Genomic DNA, 16,899 nt, shown 5'->3' with positions numbered 1-16,899 from the left:
AAAGAGTAGGCCCCAGGTGACTGGTTAAATCTCTAGACCACTTATTTAAGGGATTTTTTTCTTTTTTTGAGATGGAGTCTCCCTCTGTTGCCCAGGCTGGAGTGCAGTGGTGCGATCTCAGCTCACTGCAAACTCCGCCTCCCGGGTTCACGCCATTCTCTGGCCTTAGCCTCCCGAGTAGCTGGGACTACAGTCGCCTGCCACCGCCTGGCTATTTTTTTTTTTTGTATTTTTAGTAGAGACGGGGTTTCACCATGGTCTCGATCTCCTGACCTCATGATCTGCTTGCCTCGGCCTCCCAATGCTGAGATTACAGGCATGAGCCACTGCGCCCGGCCTATTTAAGGGATTTTTAAGAGAGCTAGACCAGTGCCACCAGACTGCTGAGATTATTTGGAGAAGATTCCCCTTCCCCACTCCATTCAGTCTTCACGGGGCTGTCATTTATGGCTGTCATCCTCAATACAGAGAGGTGGACAAAAGACCCAGGCTGGGCAATTATGGTGACACCTCTTCCCCTTGCCAATATCCCTGGCCAAATTGATTCATTCAGGAAATAGGATGTGAACCAAATCACCCAATAAATATCTTTACTGGGTTTTTGTGGATAGTGTGGTGGGGTGTCCAGAAGGTCTCATTTTATACCGAAGGTGGTAAGCTGTGAGACCTGTGTATGGAGCTGTCATTGGCCAGTTTCTTTGACTACCCAGAGAGAGAAGCCCAGCTGAGATAGAGACAGAGAGAGAGATAGACAGATAGGGAGAGAGAGGAGGCCTGATGCCATCATTTGAGTACCTAGATACAGCTTTGCCTGAAGGTGCTCATGAAGTGCTCAGCTAAGTAAGCCACTGGGTTCCTCTTTTCACTTAAGCTTATTTGAGTTGGGTGTCTGTCTGTCATTCACAAGAAGAAGAGTCTTGCCTAAAATACAAGGAGTGTATGTGTTCCCCACTCACTATTTATCCTTTAAGCCCTTATAGGTGTCTGAGACACAGAATGGGCAAGATATAGACCTGGCTTGGCAGCCCTGGAGTTGTGCCTGGAGGCTCTCAACTTTCCTTGACCCTGACACTGCATCAGCCATTCACAAACTCTTGCGTGCCTGAGAATCACCTGAGGTGCCTGTTAGAAATGCAAATTCCTGAGCCTCAACCTCCAGAGATGCTGATTCAGCTCCATGCATAATTAACAAACAGCCCAGTTCTAGTGCAGGTGTGGTCCCAGGCCCCACATTGAGAAGTATGTCAGCCACTTGCCCAGCACACCCTCTTCAGCAGCATGGGTTCCATGTGCAGGGATTCCCTAAGGTGAGCAAGTTGGGGGGCATCTTTAGGAAAGTATATTAGGTTATAAGGACAGGTGGGTAGAGCTCTGTGTAGCTGTTCCCCCAAAAACTTCTTAGATGATTTATATGTCACCTGCCTAGGGGTGGGGAGAACTCTGAGAAGTCCTTGCAGTGTTCTTGGTAGAAATAATTGGGGAAGATTTAAAAATACTGTTGCTTGGGGCCTACTCAAATAAATCAGTGGCTGAGGGTAGGGTCCCAGGTGATTCTCATATGCAGAGGGGTTGAGAACCACTGTAGCAGAAATCCAGGAACAAACGGGCTCTGGGGTCTCTCCTGAAGGTCCTCTTGCCAGCCCAAATTTTCTTTGTACATCATTGCAGGGATGAAGTGTAGTGAGCAGAATTCTGTTACTATCAAGGAGTGGTTGTTATGGAAGATCTCTAGGTGCTTATCAAAATAAGATAAATCAATGAAAATAACAATTACATGCCGTAACACAAAGTAGCAAACCTAAGTAAATCATATTAATAAGAGAGGGCTATGCAGGAAAGCATCATGACAGTATATTAAGAACCAAGAATTCTAATTAAGCCAACTCTGTAAACCAGAGGTCTGAAGAAAGTTTGCAGAAGTTTCTATAAACATGAGGTGTTCTTTCTGTATCATTTCTGCTTCAAGTCTCTTGGTGCCTTTTCTTTCTCAGAGGTTGGCATCTGCTGTTCCTGGGACTTGGGACTCACAAGAAGAGGCTCAGTGCCATGCGCAGACAGGCCACTAAAGCCTCTGGGGACTTTATCGTGGTTTCTCCCTGCCGTGGACAGCCCTGTTACTACTTTGAGCCCCCAGGCCAGGTGCTTCTGGCAGTCTGACCAGAGGACAGGTTCTGCATTGGCCTGGACAGAACCACCAAGTTATGACCTTTTGTGAGATTCAGTCTGATAAAAAGGACACATTTCCAGGCTCTTCCCTGAAGCATTGGGTTTATCAGTCTGGGGTACGTGAGTTATTAACAAGAGTTCCTGGTGGTTCTCAGGACCAGACACAGTGGGGAAGCACCACCCCATCATCTCATCCTGCACACCCGAGAGCCTTGCTGGGGTCTTGCTCATGAGTTGGTTTCCCCATAGATCTCGATAAATGGGTCACTGTCCCTTCCGTTTGATAACAGCTCATTCAGAATGTATATGGCCCTGGCAGGCAAATTTGGCCCTGGTCTTAACCCGTATGTATTGAGTGCTTGCTGTATGCCATGCTGGGTTGGCTTTGGGGATGTAAGGGTGCGTAGGACAGTACTGGCATCCCTCAATGCTGTCACCCTGGTGGAGAAGGCAGATCTGCAGATGGTTCCAATAAGAATGGAATTCACTAATTCTTCATCTAGCCCACTACAGTCCAGCCCACAGATCCTGCCCAAAGCTGAGCCTTGAAGAATAAGGATAAGGATGCCTGGATAAGGAATGATGCTGCTTTTGAATTTGGCATTCCAGAGGGAAGAAACTACATGGGCAGAGGCCCAGAGGGAGGTAATAGACAGTTGTCGTGTGCGGCTTGGAGCACAGGGTAAATGGAGCGTGGAGGAAATGAAATGAGAGAACAGAGAGCATTGCACTTAGGTCTCAGCTTTGCCTCTTTGAACTTGCAGACTCTTTCAGATCTCTGAGTACTTGCCCAGGCTGTTTCAGCCACCTGGAATGCCCTTCTTTTCTTCTCTACCTGGGAAGACTTCCCTTTGGTGAGGGGTGGTCCAAGGTGAGTTAGGGAGGGGTTGGGCTTAGAAAGGCAGGCTGGGCTGAGCGTGGTGGTCACACCTGTAATCCCAGCACTTTGGGAAGCTGAGGTGGGGGGATTGCTTGAGGCCAGGAGTTCAAGACTAGCCTGGGCAACATGGCAAAACCCCATCTCTACTAAAAATACAAAAATTAGCCAGGCGTGGTGGCACACACCTATAATCCCAGCTACTTGGGAGGGTGAGGCACGAGAATTGCTTGAACCTGGGAGGTGGAGGTTGCAGTGAGCGGAGATCGCACCACTGCACTTCAGCCTGGGTGAAAGAAAGAGCAAGACTCTGTCTCCAAACAAACAAAAAAGGCAGGCTGGGCCCAGCCAGTGGAGAGTCTTGTTGGTTATGGTAAGGATAGTGGACTTCATGCTGAGGGCAGTGGGGGCATTAGTGAAGGGTTTTAAGCTGGTGAGCAACAGATTGTGGAGTGACTCTTCTTGAACAACCACTCTGGCTGCTGTGTGTGGGGAGGGGTTGGGAGGGACAAGACTTCAGGCAGTAAGAAGCTAAATCAGAGCTAAGGTTGCTGTAGCGGGGGTGGGGAGAAGCAACAGGTTCACAAACATTCTGGAATCTGAGTTGGGAGTCAGGGACCAGGAGAAGGGCTGAAGGCTTTTTTTTTTTTTTTTGAGATGGTCTTGCTCTGCCACCAGGCTGGAGTGCAGTGGTGCGATCTTGGCTCACTGCAACCTCCGACTCCCTGGTTCAAGCAATTCTCCTGCCTCAGCCTCCTGAGTAGCTGGGATTACAGGCACGCACCACCACGCCCAGCTAATTTTTGGATTTTTAGTAGAGACGGGGTTTCACCATGTTGGCCAGGATGGTCTAGATCTCCTGACCTCAGGTGATCCGCCTGCCTCGGCCTCCTAAAGTGCTGGGATTACAGGCATGAGCCACCGCACCTGGCCAGGGCTGAAGGTCTTGTGGGGACCTCAGTGCTCTGAAAAGGCATGTGCTCAACTCCTGGGCACCAAGCTGTTGCAAGAATGGTGGCTTTTCGCCTGCTTCATCAGACAAGCCACTTTGCTGGAAGCAAGAAGTAAAGCCTGGGGCCTTATCTCAATCGTGTTTGATGTCCATTATTCAACCTCTGACACTAACACCACCCTGTCCCCAGTATGCTTGGGTGACCTCTCAGTGTGGGTGGACTGTGGGCTCCTTGCAGATGGGATCACTTTATCTTAACATCCCCACTGCCCAGCAATGAGTCCAGGTGTCAGTCAGAAGTGAAAACACCTGTGATGGGTACTTGCCACACATCACTTAGCCTTTTAAAAAAATTACCAGAAACAGCTGTTTGGCAGATGCCACTTGGGTGAGATGCAGTGCTGGCATTAAATCCAGGGCACCTCAGACATTGAGGTCTACTTGGCAACAATCTGGACCATGTGCTGGTATTTTGGCCCAAGGAAGAAGCAGCTGGCCTTCCGTGCCATGCTGTTGTCCAGGTGTCTATGACAGTTGGCCTAGAGTCAAGGCTGGAGTGGTCTGGTGAATTTAAGACTTGGAAGTGGGAAGAAAGGAAGGGAAATGGGCTACTGAGGGGCCAGCCCTGTACTAGGCGTGTTCACATCCATTAACTCACTTAATTCTCACTCAGCTCAGCGAGGTGGGAATAATCACCCAATTTCACAGATGGGGAAACACATTTGGAGAGGGAGAGTGACGAGTGTGTGGTCACTTGGGTGGTAAATGGAGGTGTGGAGAATGCAGGCAGGTGCAAGGCCTCCCCAGAAGAGGGACATTATCAAAATGGAACATGGCTGAGAAGAGGAACCAGGTGCCGTGGGCCTGAAAATCTGTCAGAAGAGGAGTGGGAAGGGTTTTAAGAAATTGAGAATGCTTACCTGGAGCACACCCAATCTCCAAACGAAGGTCACCTGGAAGGGCATCCGGGCTCTTACTTCCCCAGGAGGCAGATCCAACTTTGGAGGGAGAAATTATCGATTGGCAGTATTGGTAAAGCTTCAGGGAAATCTTTCTAACCACAAGGACCTCAAACTGGAAATGGATTCCGTTATGAAGTCCTGCTTTTGAATGGAGCGATAGTATTGGATACTACATACTTTATTTTTTTTAAACAGAAAAAATGGTTGGATCATGAGGTTAAACCTGAAAATACTTAAGATTTCTAAGTTGCATTTGGGTTATTTATATTTGCACATCTTGACAGACAGCATTAATGCATATTAATATTCCTGCCATCAAAACATTAAACCAGAACTACTGGCTCTGAAAGCGTCTGTGGTGTGTGCACAGTCACTCTGCTAATAGAAAGGTTAACTTATATTTTTGAATTATTGATGGTTGCTTGTTACTAATTTCTTTTTCCTCAGAAAGGAGGAAATTATTAATGAAGAGATCATTGCCAATGTGTCTGACATCTATTAATGGTTTCATCTTGCAACCAGATTAAAAGAGACAGCTGGTCCATGAATTTATGTGTGGAGGCAGCTCCAAATGTGCTGACAACTCCGTGGGAGGGCGGGGCCGATGGCAGTGGGGCCTGAGCACGGCGCCGGTGGCTGGTACAGGGTCCTCCCCTGGTTGGCGCAGCCTCCGTGGAACGGCCGTCAAAGGTTTTGCTGCTGAGGGACCAGGCAGCAGATGGGCTATCACTCTCTTGGCATCTTTCCAAACTCTTCTGTTACCCACAGGAGCCCATTGGCACCCTCACTGTACCAGTCACTTGTTGGCATTTGCTCTGGGTTTTGGAACAGTGGTTTCCAACTTGAACATGCATCAGAATCACCTGGAAGGCTGGTGAAATGAGAGCTGGTGAAATCAGAAACCTCCAGCATTTCTGATTCAGCAGGCCTGGGGTGGGACCCGAGAACTTGTATTTCTAACACGTTCCCAGGTGAGGCTGATGCTATTGGTTCAGAAACCACACTCTGAGAATGAGTTTTAGATCAATAATTGTCAAATTGTGCTGTAAGACTTTCTCTAAAGAAAGTGCTGGCAAACTTTCTATGAAGGGCAAGACAGTAAATATTTTAAGCTTTGTGGGCCAGATGATCTTTGTCACAATCACTCACCTCTGCTGCTATAGTTCAGAGAGCGGCCATAGGCAATATGTAAATGAATACATGGGTTTGTGCTTCGATAAAACTTTATAAAAATAGGCAGTGGTCCAGATTTGGCCCATGGGTGGAGTTTGCTAACCTCTGCTCTAGAGCAGTGCTGTCCAGTAGAACTTTCTGCAAAAAGCAGACATAGGCAGTATGTAAATGAATAAGCATGGATGTGGCACAATAAAACTTTATTTATAAAAACAGGCAGTGGGCCAGATGTGGTAGAGGTTTGGTGACCTCTGTTTTAGAACAGCACTAATAGAATTCTCCATGATGTTGGAAATGTTCTGTATCTGCACTGTCTGATACAGCAGCCACTGGCCACCTGTGGCTACTGAGTACTTGAAATGTGGTGTGGCCAAGCACTGAAATGCTAAATTTTAACTTTAAATGGCTAGTGGCTATCAGTGCCACAGCAAGAAGACAGGCTCCAATGGAGCAGCCACCCCCAACACAGGAAGTGAACCTTCCTGCCCTTCCTACATGGAGAGTCTTTGCCCTTCTTGAGCTTCAGTGTCCTCATGTGTAAGACACGGATCAAACAATAGCTACATCACTAGACTTTCCTCACTGGACTTTATTTGATACTTTAAACACAGAATACACTCTACTAGATACATGGTTGGGAAATCTCATTAGTAAGGCACGTGGCCCCAGCAGGTGTCTTCCCCCTGGTGCTCTGCTCCCCACTGGAGGGCTGACCACTGGGGGCAAGGCAGGGCTGGGGAGATGGGGACCAGCTCTGGGGTCATTACCCCTTTCTCTTTGTCCAGTCTCCTCCACCAGATTGTAAGCTACATGATAGCAATTACCATGTCTGTTGTTTAGGCTGCAAACCCACAGCCCTGAGATCCCTGACACACATCAAAAGGCCAGCACACTTGTTGAAAGGATGCCCCAAGTTTCAGGTTTCCCCTAAAACTGCTCGACAGAGAGATCTGTAGCTGAAATGTCTGGACACTCCTGTCTTGGTCCCTGACAGAACTGAAAGGGAAGGCACTGGGCAGATATGGAAACTGACGCACGGAGAGGTCTTGCCAAAGGTTTCACGGGGTTAAGGACAGAGTCCGAAGATAAGAGGCCTGCTGGCTGAGCATAACTAAAAGAGTTTGTAGGGCAGAATGCCATCTCTTACAAAGCTCACCCTGCCTCCTTCCTTCAGCACCGATGCGATGCTGGGCCCAGCCCCTAGCCAAGCAAATCTGTGGTCATGTCCCAGCTCCCTGGGCTGATGGGGTCAGAGGGGAAAGAGGGCGCCCTGTGCAGGAGGGTGGGAGACGATGCTGTAACTTTCCATGAGTTCCCTCCCCTGAGAAGCCAGCTAGCTGGAAGCTTTGTGTAAGGCATCTTCGGCCCTGTGCCAGCCCTCTCTCTGCACCCCCAAACCCCCATCTCCTAGCAGCCCTGTGGTAAGTGTCCAGGTTCCCTTTGGCAACTCAAGTCTTGTAGAACAGATGAAGAGGAGACAAACAACATTTCCACAATGTAAAAAGCACCACCACAGTGACCTGCGCTGGGGAACATGCCTTGAGCAGGAAGGGCCCGCTGGCCAAAGTTCCAAAGAGAAGCCCTAAGGGCTAGTGTGAGTTTCCCAGGGAGATGATACAGTGCAGGGCTTCCAGGCAGAGGGACTGGCCGGTGCAAAAGCGTGGCAGTGCTACGGGTGCCAGAGCCTGGCCGGGCAGCAGGTGGCAGCACGTGCTACTGAAGGAGAGGGGGCAGTTTCTCGGAGTGGAGGGAGGTTCAGAAAGCACAGAGGGTCACAGTTCGTGACCACGGTGCACCTGGGCAGGTAAGTCCTGGTGCGAGATCAGGTCCCACTCCACCAGCTTAGTGACTACTCAAATTTTTTTTTTTTTCCTCAGGGCCACATGAACCCCATTCAGACCTGGGGGAATTGCCTGCAGTGATATCGCATCCCTAAAGCAGGAGTACAGGGGGGTGCCAAAGGGCGTGTGCTCTGAGGATGCTGTGAGAACTGCTATTTTATAGTTTTCCAGAAAGCTTGAGAGAGGGGATGAATTGGCAGGAGCCCAAGAAAGTCGCGACAAGTTACAAGTGTGACACCAAGCTCTTTAGTGGCTTAGAAATCTCCTCCCCACCTGGGTCATCCCCTGGGATCAGCCGTGACTGGGGTCGCTTGTGGTGGTCTTGGGTCAGGCCTCTCCTCGGACACTTCCTAACTGCTATCTGCCCAAGGCAGGGTTAGAATGAGTGAGTAATGGAGCAAACAACTGGCAGCTCAGCTCTGAGCAGAAGGGATCTTTCCATTCCAATTGTCCCTAAGGGCTATGCATTGTGGTATCCCCAGAGTAAGGCACACAATTAAGTGCACCATAAATATTGGTAGAATTATTAATTTTCAAGGCAGCTTGTAAAAGGTTCAACTCCCAGGCCACCCTCGACAGGCCTGCCAAATTCCACTCTCCCCAGCAGGGGTCTGGGAAGCAGGACTTGGAGAAACCTTCCTGGTAGTTCTTTGACCAGGCAAGTGTGGGAGGCACTGGCTGGTCCAACAGGCTAGTCCAAGCACGTCGGCTTTTGAAAGTGGTTACGGTCATGGTGGTGGGGGTGGGAGTCGGGGTCCGGAGAGGGGTGGAAGAATTTGCCTGGGATTGTAAATTGGGCTTCCATTCCAGGGAACTGTGCCAATCTACCTAGTGGGGACTGGGGACTGACAGAGTGAGGCCCTGTGTTCTCTGCCATGGCAACTTGGGTCCAGAGCCTGGGGCACCCCACTTTTGGAAACCCTGCCATGCTTGATTTTCACAATTCACCTACAGTCTCCCCAATCCAGTCCCTGGCACCCTAACAAGGATGGGGGTGGGGGGCTGTGCTGACACATAAGAAGGAGGGCTTTGGCCAGGTAGCAAAGTGTTCACAAAGTGTGAATCCCTTAAGCATTTCTGGGTATCCCTGCCCCTGGCTTTTACATCTCAGACCCCCAGCCAAGACTGAGGTACCAGCTGCCTCCCAGGACAGCAGAGAGCCAGGCTGTGGGCCGTGGGCTGCCAGGGACAGCTCCAACCCTGATCTATGGTTTTAGGCTTTCAGCCCCAACCAGGTCTTTGTTAAGACCGAGAAGAAAAGGGAAAAAGCTACAAGGTTCTGTTTCCCTAGAAAAGGAAAGGGAAGGATGCCAGAGAAAAATTGTGGGGGGTGGGGGGACGCCTCATGCCCCTTCTGCGCCCCCTTCCGCGTGGTGGTGGGGACAAGAGAGAGATGTGGGTGAAGAAGAAGGTGGGGTGGGCGGCTAATTGAGGGGGACGACGATTGTGGAGCGGTCAGCGATGCGCCCAGAAGAGTGTGAGTGGGTTGTGTGTGTGTGCGCGCGCGCGCTCTTAGATGAAATTCTCATCTCAGGGTGTGCCCGAGACCCTGGCCAGCAGCCGCCTGCCCCAGCTTTGGGCAGACGCCCCCATCCACTTTCGCAATTCACCTGGCCCCTTATCTTGAGTTGCGAGGGCTGCTCCCTCCCTCCCTCCTCTCGCCACCGAACCCCCATTCACCTGTTCCCCACCCCGAGTTCAAACGGCTGCTCCAGCTCCCTCCTCCCCGCATCGCCCCCGTACCTGCGCACCCACAGGGCAGACGATGCTTGGCTGCGCGGCGCGGCGCGGGGCGAAGAAGCGAGGACCCTGCCGGGCGTGTGGGTGCGGGGGTGATGTGTGGACGCGCGTGACTGTGCCAGCGGCCCGAGCTGGTCGGCCCCGGAGAGGGTGCGCGGGGGAGCCCGCGTGTGCCAGCCGCGGGCGTGTGGCAGGCGCGGGCGTGCGCGCGAGGGTGTGTGCACGGCCGAGGCGGAGCGCCCGGGCGGGCGGCGGCGGCGGCGGCGTTAGGACTCGGGGGACACCGCCCCCCGCCCCCCGCGTCCCGCCCCCGCCCAGCCTCCCGCCTCAGTTCGCGCCGCGCCTCGGCTTGGAGCGCAGCAGCGCCGGCTCCGGGAGCCCGAGCGGAGGCAGCCGCGCGCACAGCCAGCGGCCGCGCCGGCGATGCGGGGCCTCCCCGCGCCCGCCCCAGTCCCGGCCCCGGCCCCGGCCCCCGCGGGAAGGGGCTGAGCTGCCCGCCGCCGCCCGGATGGCGATCCTCGCCGCGCTCGCCCTCAGCCTGCTCCTGAGGCTGCAGCTGCCGCCGCTGCCCGGCGCCCGGGCTCAGAGCGCCGCAGGTGAGTGCGCCCGCCCGGCTCCCCTGGGCTCCCCGCTCCCTCCCGGATGCGCGCGGGCCCCCAGCCGCGGGGCCCTCGGAGGAGAAAGTTGTGCGGGCTCGCGGGTCCCCATGGCCGGAACCCGGGTCTCAGCTTGCAGGCGCGGGAAGCCGTGTCCCCGTGCGCCCCGGCCAGCGAGCCCGGCCCCTCGCGTCCCTCGGCAGCCCGCGTTTGGCGAAGTTCGCAGCTTCACTTTCCTGCCGGCCCCCCCGGGCTGGAGTAACTTTCCGCGGTTGTTGCGAATATTTCCACTTGCTGCCTCCCACTTGTCGGAATCTGCCACTTGAGTTTGGGGCGGCGAGTCGAGGAGCGGCACCGACGCCCAGGGTGGAGCGTTCTCTCCCGGGGAAGCTCCTCGGGCAGCGCGCGCTTTTAGTGGGGAGGACAGGTCCCCAGCAGGCCGAGGCTGCCGGGGCGGCGGCTTTTCTTTTTTCCTCGGAGATACAGGAAGCTCTACATTTGCTCTGAACACGCTGCTCCCCTAAGCAAGCCGCTGTAGGCACCCGAGGGGATGTTTGCGTTGATGACCGAGAGCAATACCTCCGCCCTACCTGCTGGTTTTTCTCCGAGGTAGCTGGGCGCCCGTGTTAAGGCCCTTGGAGGGGAGTGGATTTGACCCGTGAGCGCGTCTGCTCCTGCAAAGTTCGGGGGACTCATATTTGGGTTTGGCCACGGGAAGGAGGTGAGCAGAGGTAGTTCCCCAGAGTACGGGGAGCGAGGGCGGGGGGGGGGGGGTGGTGCCCTGCCGTGCCCCTAAAGGCACGTTGGCGGGTGCTGGAGGGCACCACAGTCCAGGGTCTTACACATCACCAAGCCCCACCGCAGGCAGCTTCCAGCCCCGAGCCCCCGCAAGAGTAGCGGCGGAGGGAAGAGAAGGGAGTGCTGCAGGTGTACTTCCAAGTTCAAAATCACCTTAAAGTTTCTTAGCACCGATTGCTTTTGGTGTAACCACGCCGGCCTGAGGTGGCTGGGATTGCGGGGACAGGCTGAGATCAGCCCGTGGGACGCAGGAACAGGCTGGTTTCGGATCGCTAGGCAACAGCTGTGCCCATTTATTATTTCACCGAAAGAAGGAAAGGAAGAAAGAGCAAAAGAACGAACCTGTGGGGAGGTACAGCGTCTTTGCACAAGCTGCGTCTGAGGTTAAGGGCCGCTGGAGGGACATTCCGTTGGAAATGCGTTAGAGCCTTCCTTGCTTGGTGCTAAAATGGAAGCGGAATAGGCGACTTCCGTGAAGGGACAGCCTGTTTCCCTGGCTGGGAAGTTGGGTGACGAAGACGCTCCTTTTGAGGTGTGTGAAGCTGAAAGGTTGGATTAGCAGGTGAGAGAAGAGGGACAGCCACAGCACCATTCTAAAGATGGTGCACAATTCTTGTTTTCCTCATTTTGGGGGGTGTGTTAGGTGTGTTAGGGGAGGGAGGGGTACTAGGGAGGATGCCCGGGGCAGTCCTGGGGATCCAGGCATGATTCGTGACTCAGATTTTATATCCTCTAAGGCATTACCGGCCAACCACACATTAATACCACTCACGTTTCCGCGGCAGAAACAGGATAAAAAATATTCCATCACGGGTCTCGAATCGTTCTTGGGTAGCAAGCAGTAAAACCCGTACCGGCTCGGGAAGCTGTCCAGTGCTGAACGCCGCCCGTTCCGGATGCTCCCGCCAGGTGGCGCTCGCCCACAACTATTAAAATGCAAATCTGGTTGCTTTCATATCAGGAATAGAACTTCTTTTCAATTTTTAAATGAGTAATGTGTTTATTCAGCAGCCTTTTGTTAAAACATTTAGAGAAGTGTGAGGAGCGAGCACCTTTTCTTTGTTTGCTCTTTAGAATGCAGGAGAAAGAAAAGAAATTCTGGAATATGGTTTGGGAAGAAATCTGTTAAGGCATCGTGTGTTTCTTTTGGGTCTACCTGGGCAGGGTGGTTTCTGCAAACCTGCGATATAGCATATATTTAGCAAGTGGCTGCCTTTGTGCCAGGGGCTCCTTAAACGAATGAGATTAGCTTGTATTGGAGAATTGGTGCATTCTAAGCCTCACACATTTGTAGAAATGGGGATTTTCTGTATATATCTGTCCTCTCCTTTCCAGTTTAACGGCAACTAGACCATCTAAATTAGATTATTTTTTTTTCCAGGGTTCCTCATGAACATCTGTATTTGTCAAAACAAGAATACTGTAAATGTTGACTTAAAAAATGGACTTATCTTCTTATTTTATTCCTAAATTCAGAAATTGTTAGAATTTCAAATCTAGTATAAATATGACAATAACTTGATTTCCTTTAAAGTATTTTATTTAAAACTTTTGGCAAGTTTGGACAAATATATTTTAAAACTAAGTAGTGTGTTTTCCATGTTCTTTTGATCTGAAAATTCCCAATCTCAAAAGCAATTTCAATTTATAAGGTTACATCCATAACATAGTTGGGCTAATATGTTTTGCTGTAACATGTTGGTCTCAGTGTCCAAAAGTCGGGGCGGAAGCTTGTCATCAAAAGGCAATTTCCTTTTTCCTTACTCTAAGACATATTTCTTGAGCCATGACAGTTTTTGGAAGGAATGATAGTAAAAATCAAACAAACAAAAAACATTTTAAAACAGCCTCTTAACAATGTGGCAAAACATGATTTGGGATGGGGGAAGAGAGAGACAGTTAAATGAATAAGGGGATAATGAATTCATTTACTAGTGGGTTTCAGAATCCACATATTGAGAGCAAAAATGGATCTTATAGGGGACTGACTTGCAATTGCAATTGTTAGCAATGTAGTCATTTAACTTGATAATCACTGCCGGATACCTCTGGGGAACTGTTAGCGGTACAGTCAAATTTTACTTTCTGTCATGGATTGCTTGATTTGTTTCCTAATAAAAGAACAATTAATGTGCAAACCTGGCTTAGATTCTGTTCCAGCAACAATCGCAAACACATAGTAAAAGCAGACCATCTTCTTGGGTTACAACCCACTCTCTTTCTACTCAACTTAATTTCTTCTTGCTTGTCCTCAGCACAGCTCTTGCAGGTGTCAGGCTGCCAGCTGAGATGGTGTTCCATGTAGTCATATAGCTGTCACCTTTCACAGCCATGATCAGAGGACATGACAGCATCACTCTTTCAAGCACGGGATACTCCCCTGACTCCGTGACAGTGTGTTGCTGTGGAAACAAGAGCAATGCTGTGTAGGCGGGGGTCCTTGATAAATATTTATTGATGATGGTGAAGAGATGGTAGAGTCTCACGGCAGCTGTAATGGGGGGGAGGGTGGGTGCAGGGGAATTTAACTCAGGAGGCAGCCTGGTTTAGAGAAAAGAGTATGAGCTTTGTGAAGTCCTCAGTTTAAATCCCGCCTCTGCTTCTTTCTACCTATGCCAGCTTGGGCAAGTCATTTACCTTCTCAGCTCCCCAGCTTCTCATTTGTAAAGCGAGGATAATTATAGCTGTCTCACTGGACTTTGTGGTGACCAAATAAGATGCTATATGCAGAGTGAATGGAAGACTGCCTGGTACATAATAGGTACTTTGTCTCAAGAGGAGCCTTGTCTGTTACTGACCTCAGCACAGGTGTATGTGCACAGGCCGAGGCGGGTGGGGCATCAGTCTTTTGCTAAATAGTGAACTGGCCATGAGATGGCTGGGTTTTGGTGATGATTTTTAGTTTCCTTTTTTTTTTTTTTTTTTTTGAGATGGAGTCTCACTCTGTTGCCGAGGCTGGAGTGCAGTGGTACAGTCTCGGCTCACTGCAACCTCTGCCTCCTGGGTTCAAGCGATTCTCCTGCCTCCGCCTCCCAAGTAGCTGGGGTTACGAGTGTGTGTCACCATACCTGACTAATTTTTATATTTTTAGTAGAGATGGGGTTTCACCATGTTGGCCAGCTGGTCTTGAACTCCTGACCTCAGGTGATCTGTCCACCTCGGCCTCCCAAAGTGCTGGGATTACAGGTGTGAGCCACCACACGCACCCAGTTTTCTTCCTTTTCTTCTTTTTAGGGGCTCGATTCCCTGCAACTGCTTTTACAAAGAGATTGCCAATGAAATTTGCCAACAGATGACACTAGTAAATCTGGCCATTCAAGGGTTTAAATAGGGAATGTTGACTTTTAGGCATATTTTACCCTCTGACTTAGAAGTGTTGATAAACCACAAATGGCTACATAATGCGGCAGGACACACTATTTGGATGCATTCTGTTTCCCTTCCTACACTTTCCCGTGTGCAGCCTTCCTTGCTTTTGGGCTCTGTCCTCTGCTCTTCCCTAACCTGGAACTCAAGTGTACAGCACTGTGGGGCTGTGGGGGAAAAAGATACTTTGTGCACTTGACAAACAAGCAAAGAATAAGAAAACAAACAAGGTTCATGGCATTCCAATAAATAAATAAGCTATGAGATTATTGAGAACAAACCATGTCAGACAAGTATAGTAGCATTTGCAAACACCTTACAGAATTGGGTCCAGGAGGCAATACCACATAGATATTAGAAAGCAGTTAGTGTGTCTCATGAAATCTTACAGAATGGATTCCGATTAGTATGGAGAGGAAGACAGCCACATATGTTCAATGGGTTAACAACAATCAGATATAGCCACAGGGACAGGGGTTCATCAATAGTGTGTGTGTCCAGGTGGGTTAGGGTGACTGGTTGGGATCATGGGTTTCAGCATTTCATATGGTCCTGCTGGACACTTTTATTTGCCAGTGAGAGGCAGAAATGAGCAGGATAATGGCATTTATTTATTATCTATTGGTAAGAGTTGCAGGTGCTAAAGAGGATACAGAGGGACCCAGTGAGGATTCTAGATATACATTCCAAAGGGACGTAACAGAAGTCAACTATGAAAAATGGGAATTGATGTGCCAATAAAGCGGGACAGGGAAAGAGGTGTCAGTGAGGCATGGTGATCATTAGGGCCTGTTTTGTTTTGTTTTTTTTTTTTAAATTTTTTTAGACAGAGTCTCACTGCTCTGTCGCCAGGCTGGAGCACGGTGGCATGATCTCAGCTCACTGCAACCTCCATTTCTCGGGTTCAAGCAATTCTCCTCCCTCAGCCTCCTGAATAGCTGGGACCACAGGTGCACGCCACTGTGCCCAGCTAATTTTTGTATTATTAGTAGAGACAGAGTTTCACCGTGTTAGCCAGGGTGGTCTCAATCTCTCGATCTTGTGATCCTCCCGCCTCGGCCTCCCAAAGTGCTGGGATTCCAGGTGTGAGCCACTGCATCTGGCCCATTAGGGCCTGTTTTATCTTCAAATGTGAGCATTATTTCAGTTAGTCCTTCCTAGGTATATCCACAAGGAAGGGTTGTGCAGAAGCCCCATCAGATCCACCTTCAGACTGGTAAGTCACCTGGAAATTGAAGCAGTCCCACAGTGTGGCAGACTTAATTTTTTCTCACACTGAAGCCAGGCTGCTGAAGTGCGTGTGACACACAAACACATCTCCTGGAGCATAAGTGGAAGAGATGCAAAGTCTCACATTTCTTGAATATTCAGTTGACAATTTTTGTTTGATGCTGGAGGGAATAAAAAATGGTGGAGCCACTTTGGTAAACAGTTTGGCAGTTTCTTTAAAAAGTTAAACAGACACTCCCCATAAAATCCAGCAATTCCACTTCTAGGAATCTACCCAACAGAAATGAAAACATATGTCCACAGAAAGACACGAACATGAATGTTTGTAGCAGCATTATTCACAGAAGCCAAAACCTGAAAACAATCCAGATGTTCATCAACTGGCGAATCCCTCCAAGGGAATACGACTAGGAATAAAAAGGAATGAACTGCTGATACAGGGTACGCCATGGATGGGCCTCGAGAACATTATGCTAAGCAAAAGAAGTTGGATGTAAGAGACTGTATATTTTATAGATGCGCAGATAAGGCAGATCTATGGAGACAGACAGCAGACCAGTGGTTGCCTAGAGCTGGGCATGGAACAGGGGTTTATAGGAAGCGAGCCTGAGAGAACAGTTTATATGCTGCTCTCGAGGTGTTTGCAAACCTTTAACTTTCTTGACTTGGAAACTGGAAGGTGGTGATGGTCGTGTAACTCTACATTTGCTAAAAGGTATAGAATAGTACCCTGATGATGGATGAAATTTTATGGACTAAAGCTGTTAAAACTTTTATTTGACCACGGGTCTTTGTGAAGTTAGACTTATGTGTAAATCTCAGCTCCCTAATGTACTTGTGCTGTGGCCTTGATAAGTTACTTCAGTGCTCTGCATCCTTTTTTCTGCATTTGTAAAATGGGGCTACCGATGCCTCATTGCTGCAAGAGCTGGAGATAATACCTGTAAATTGTCAAGCCTGGTCCCCAGCAGAAAACAGGCACCAAGGAAATGGCGTTACTATGACTTATCATCTCTTGCTAGTTTCCAAAATAGTTTGTTGTATTAGCAATTTGCAAAGCATTATCTCTCGCCCTTTGAAAGGCTCTTTAGACTGTGAATTAAATCTATGAAGTAGCATTTTTCCCCCTCATCAATTTGGCAAAAATGCAGAAGTTTAAGACTATCAAGTCTTGACAAGGATCTGAGCAATTAGGTAG

At 49.8% G+C, this 16,899-nt stretch overlaps 1 protein-coding gene across 6 annotated transcripts in view; it reads left to right on the top strand.

The window, feature by feature from the left end:
• The first annotated feature begins 10,040 nt into the window (after positions 1 to 10,040).
• Positions 10,041 to 16,899, top strand: part of PTPRT (protein tyrosine phosphatase receptor type T) — a 1,130,568-nt gene continuing 1,123,709 nt past the window's right edge. For 5 of the 6 annotated variants that reach the window (XM_063720525.1, XM_054542313.1, XM_054542310.1 and 2 more), the window contains exon 1: positions 10,212 to 10,307. In XM_063720525.1, coding sequence (XP_063576595.1) covers positions 10,220 to 10,307 — 88 coding nt within the window. In that variant the 5' untranslated portion in view covers positions 10,212 to 10,219. Of the gene's footprint in view, positions 10,308 to 16,899 lie in introns of all 6 variants that reach the window. The other variant, XM_024238852.2, reaches the window with a different exon arrangement.

The sequence above is a fragment of the Pongo abelii genome, chromosome 21, assembly GCF_028885655.2.
Source record: "Pongo abelii isolate AG06213 chromosome 21, NHGRI_mPonAbe1-v2.0_pri, whole genome shotgun sequence".
In the NCBI taxonomy this organism is placed as follows: Eukaryota; Metazoa; Chordata; class Mammalia; order Primates; family Hominidae; genus Pongo; species Pongo abelii.
Note: the sequence above shows the minus strand (reverse complement) of the source record. Positions and strands in the feature narration are given on the sequence as shown.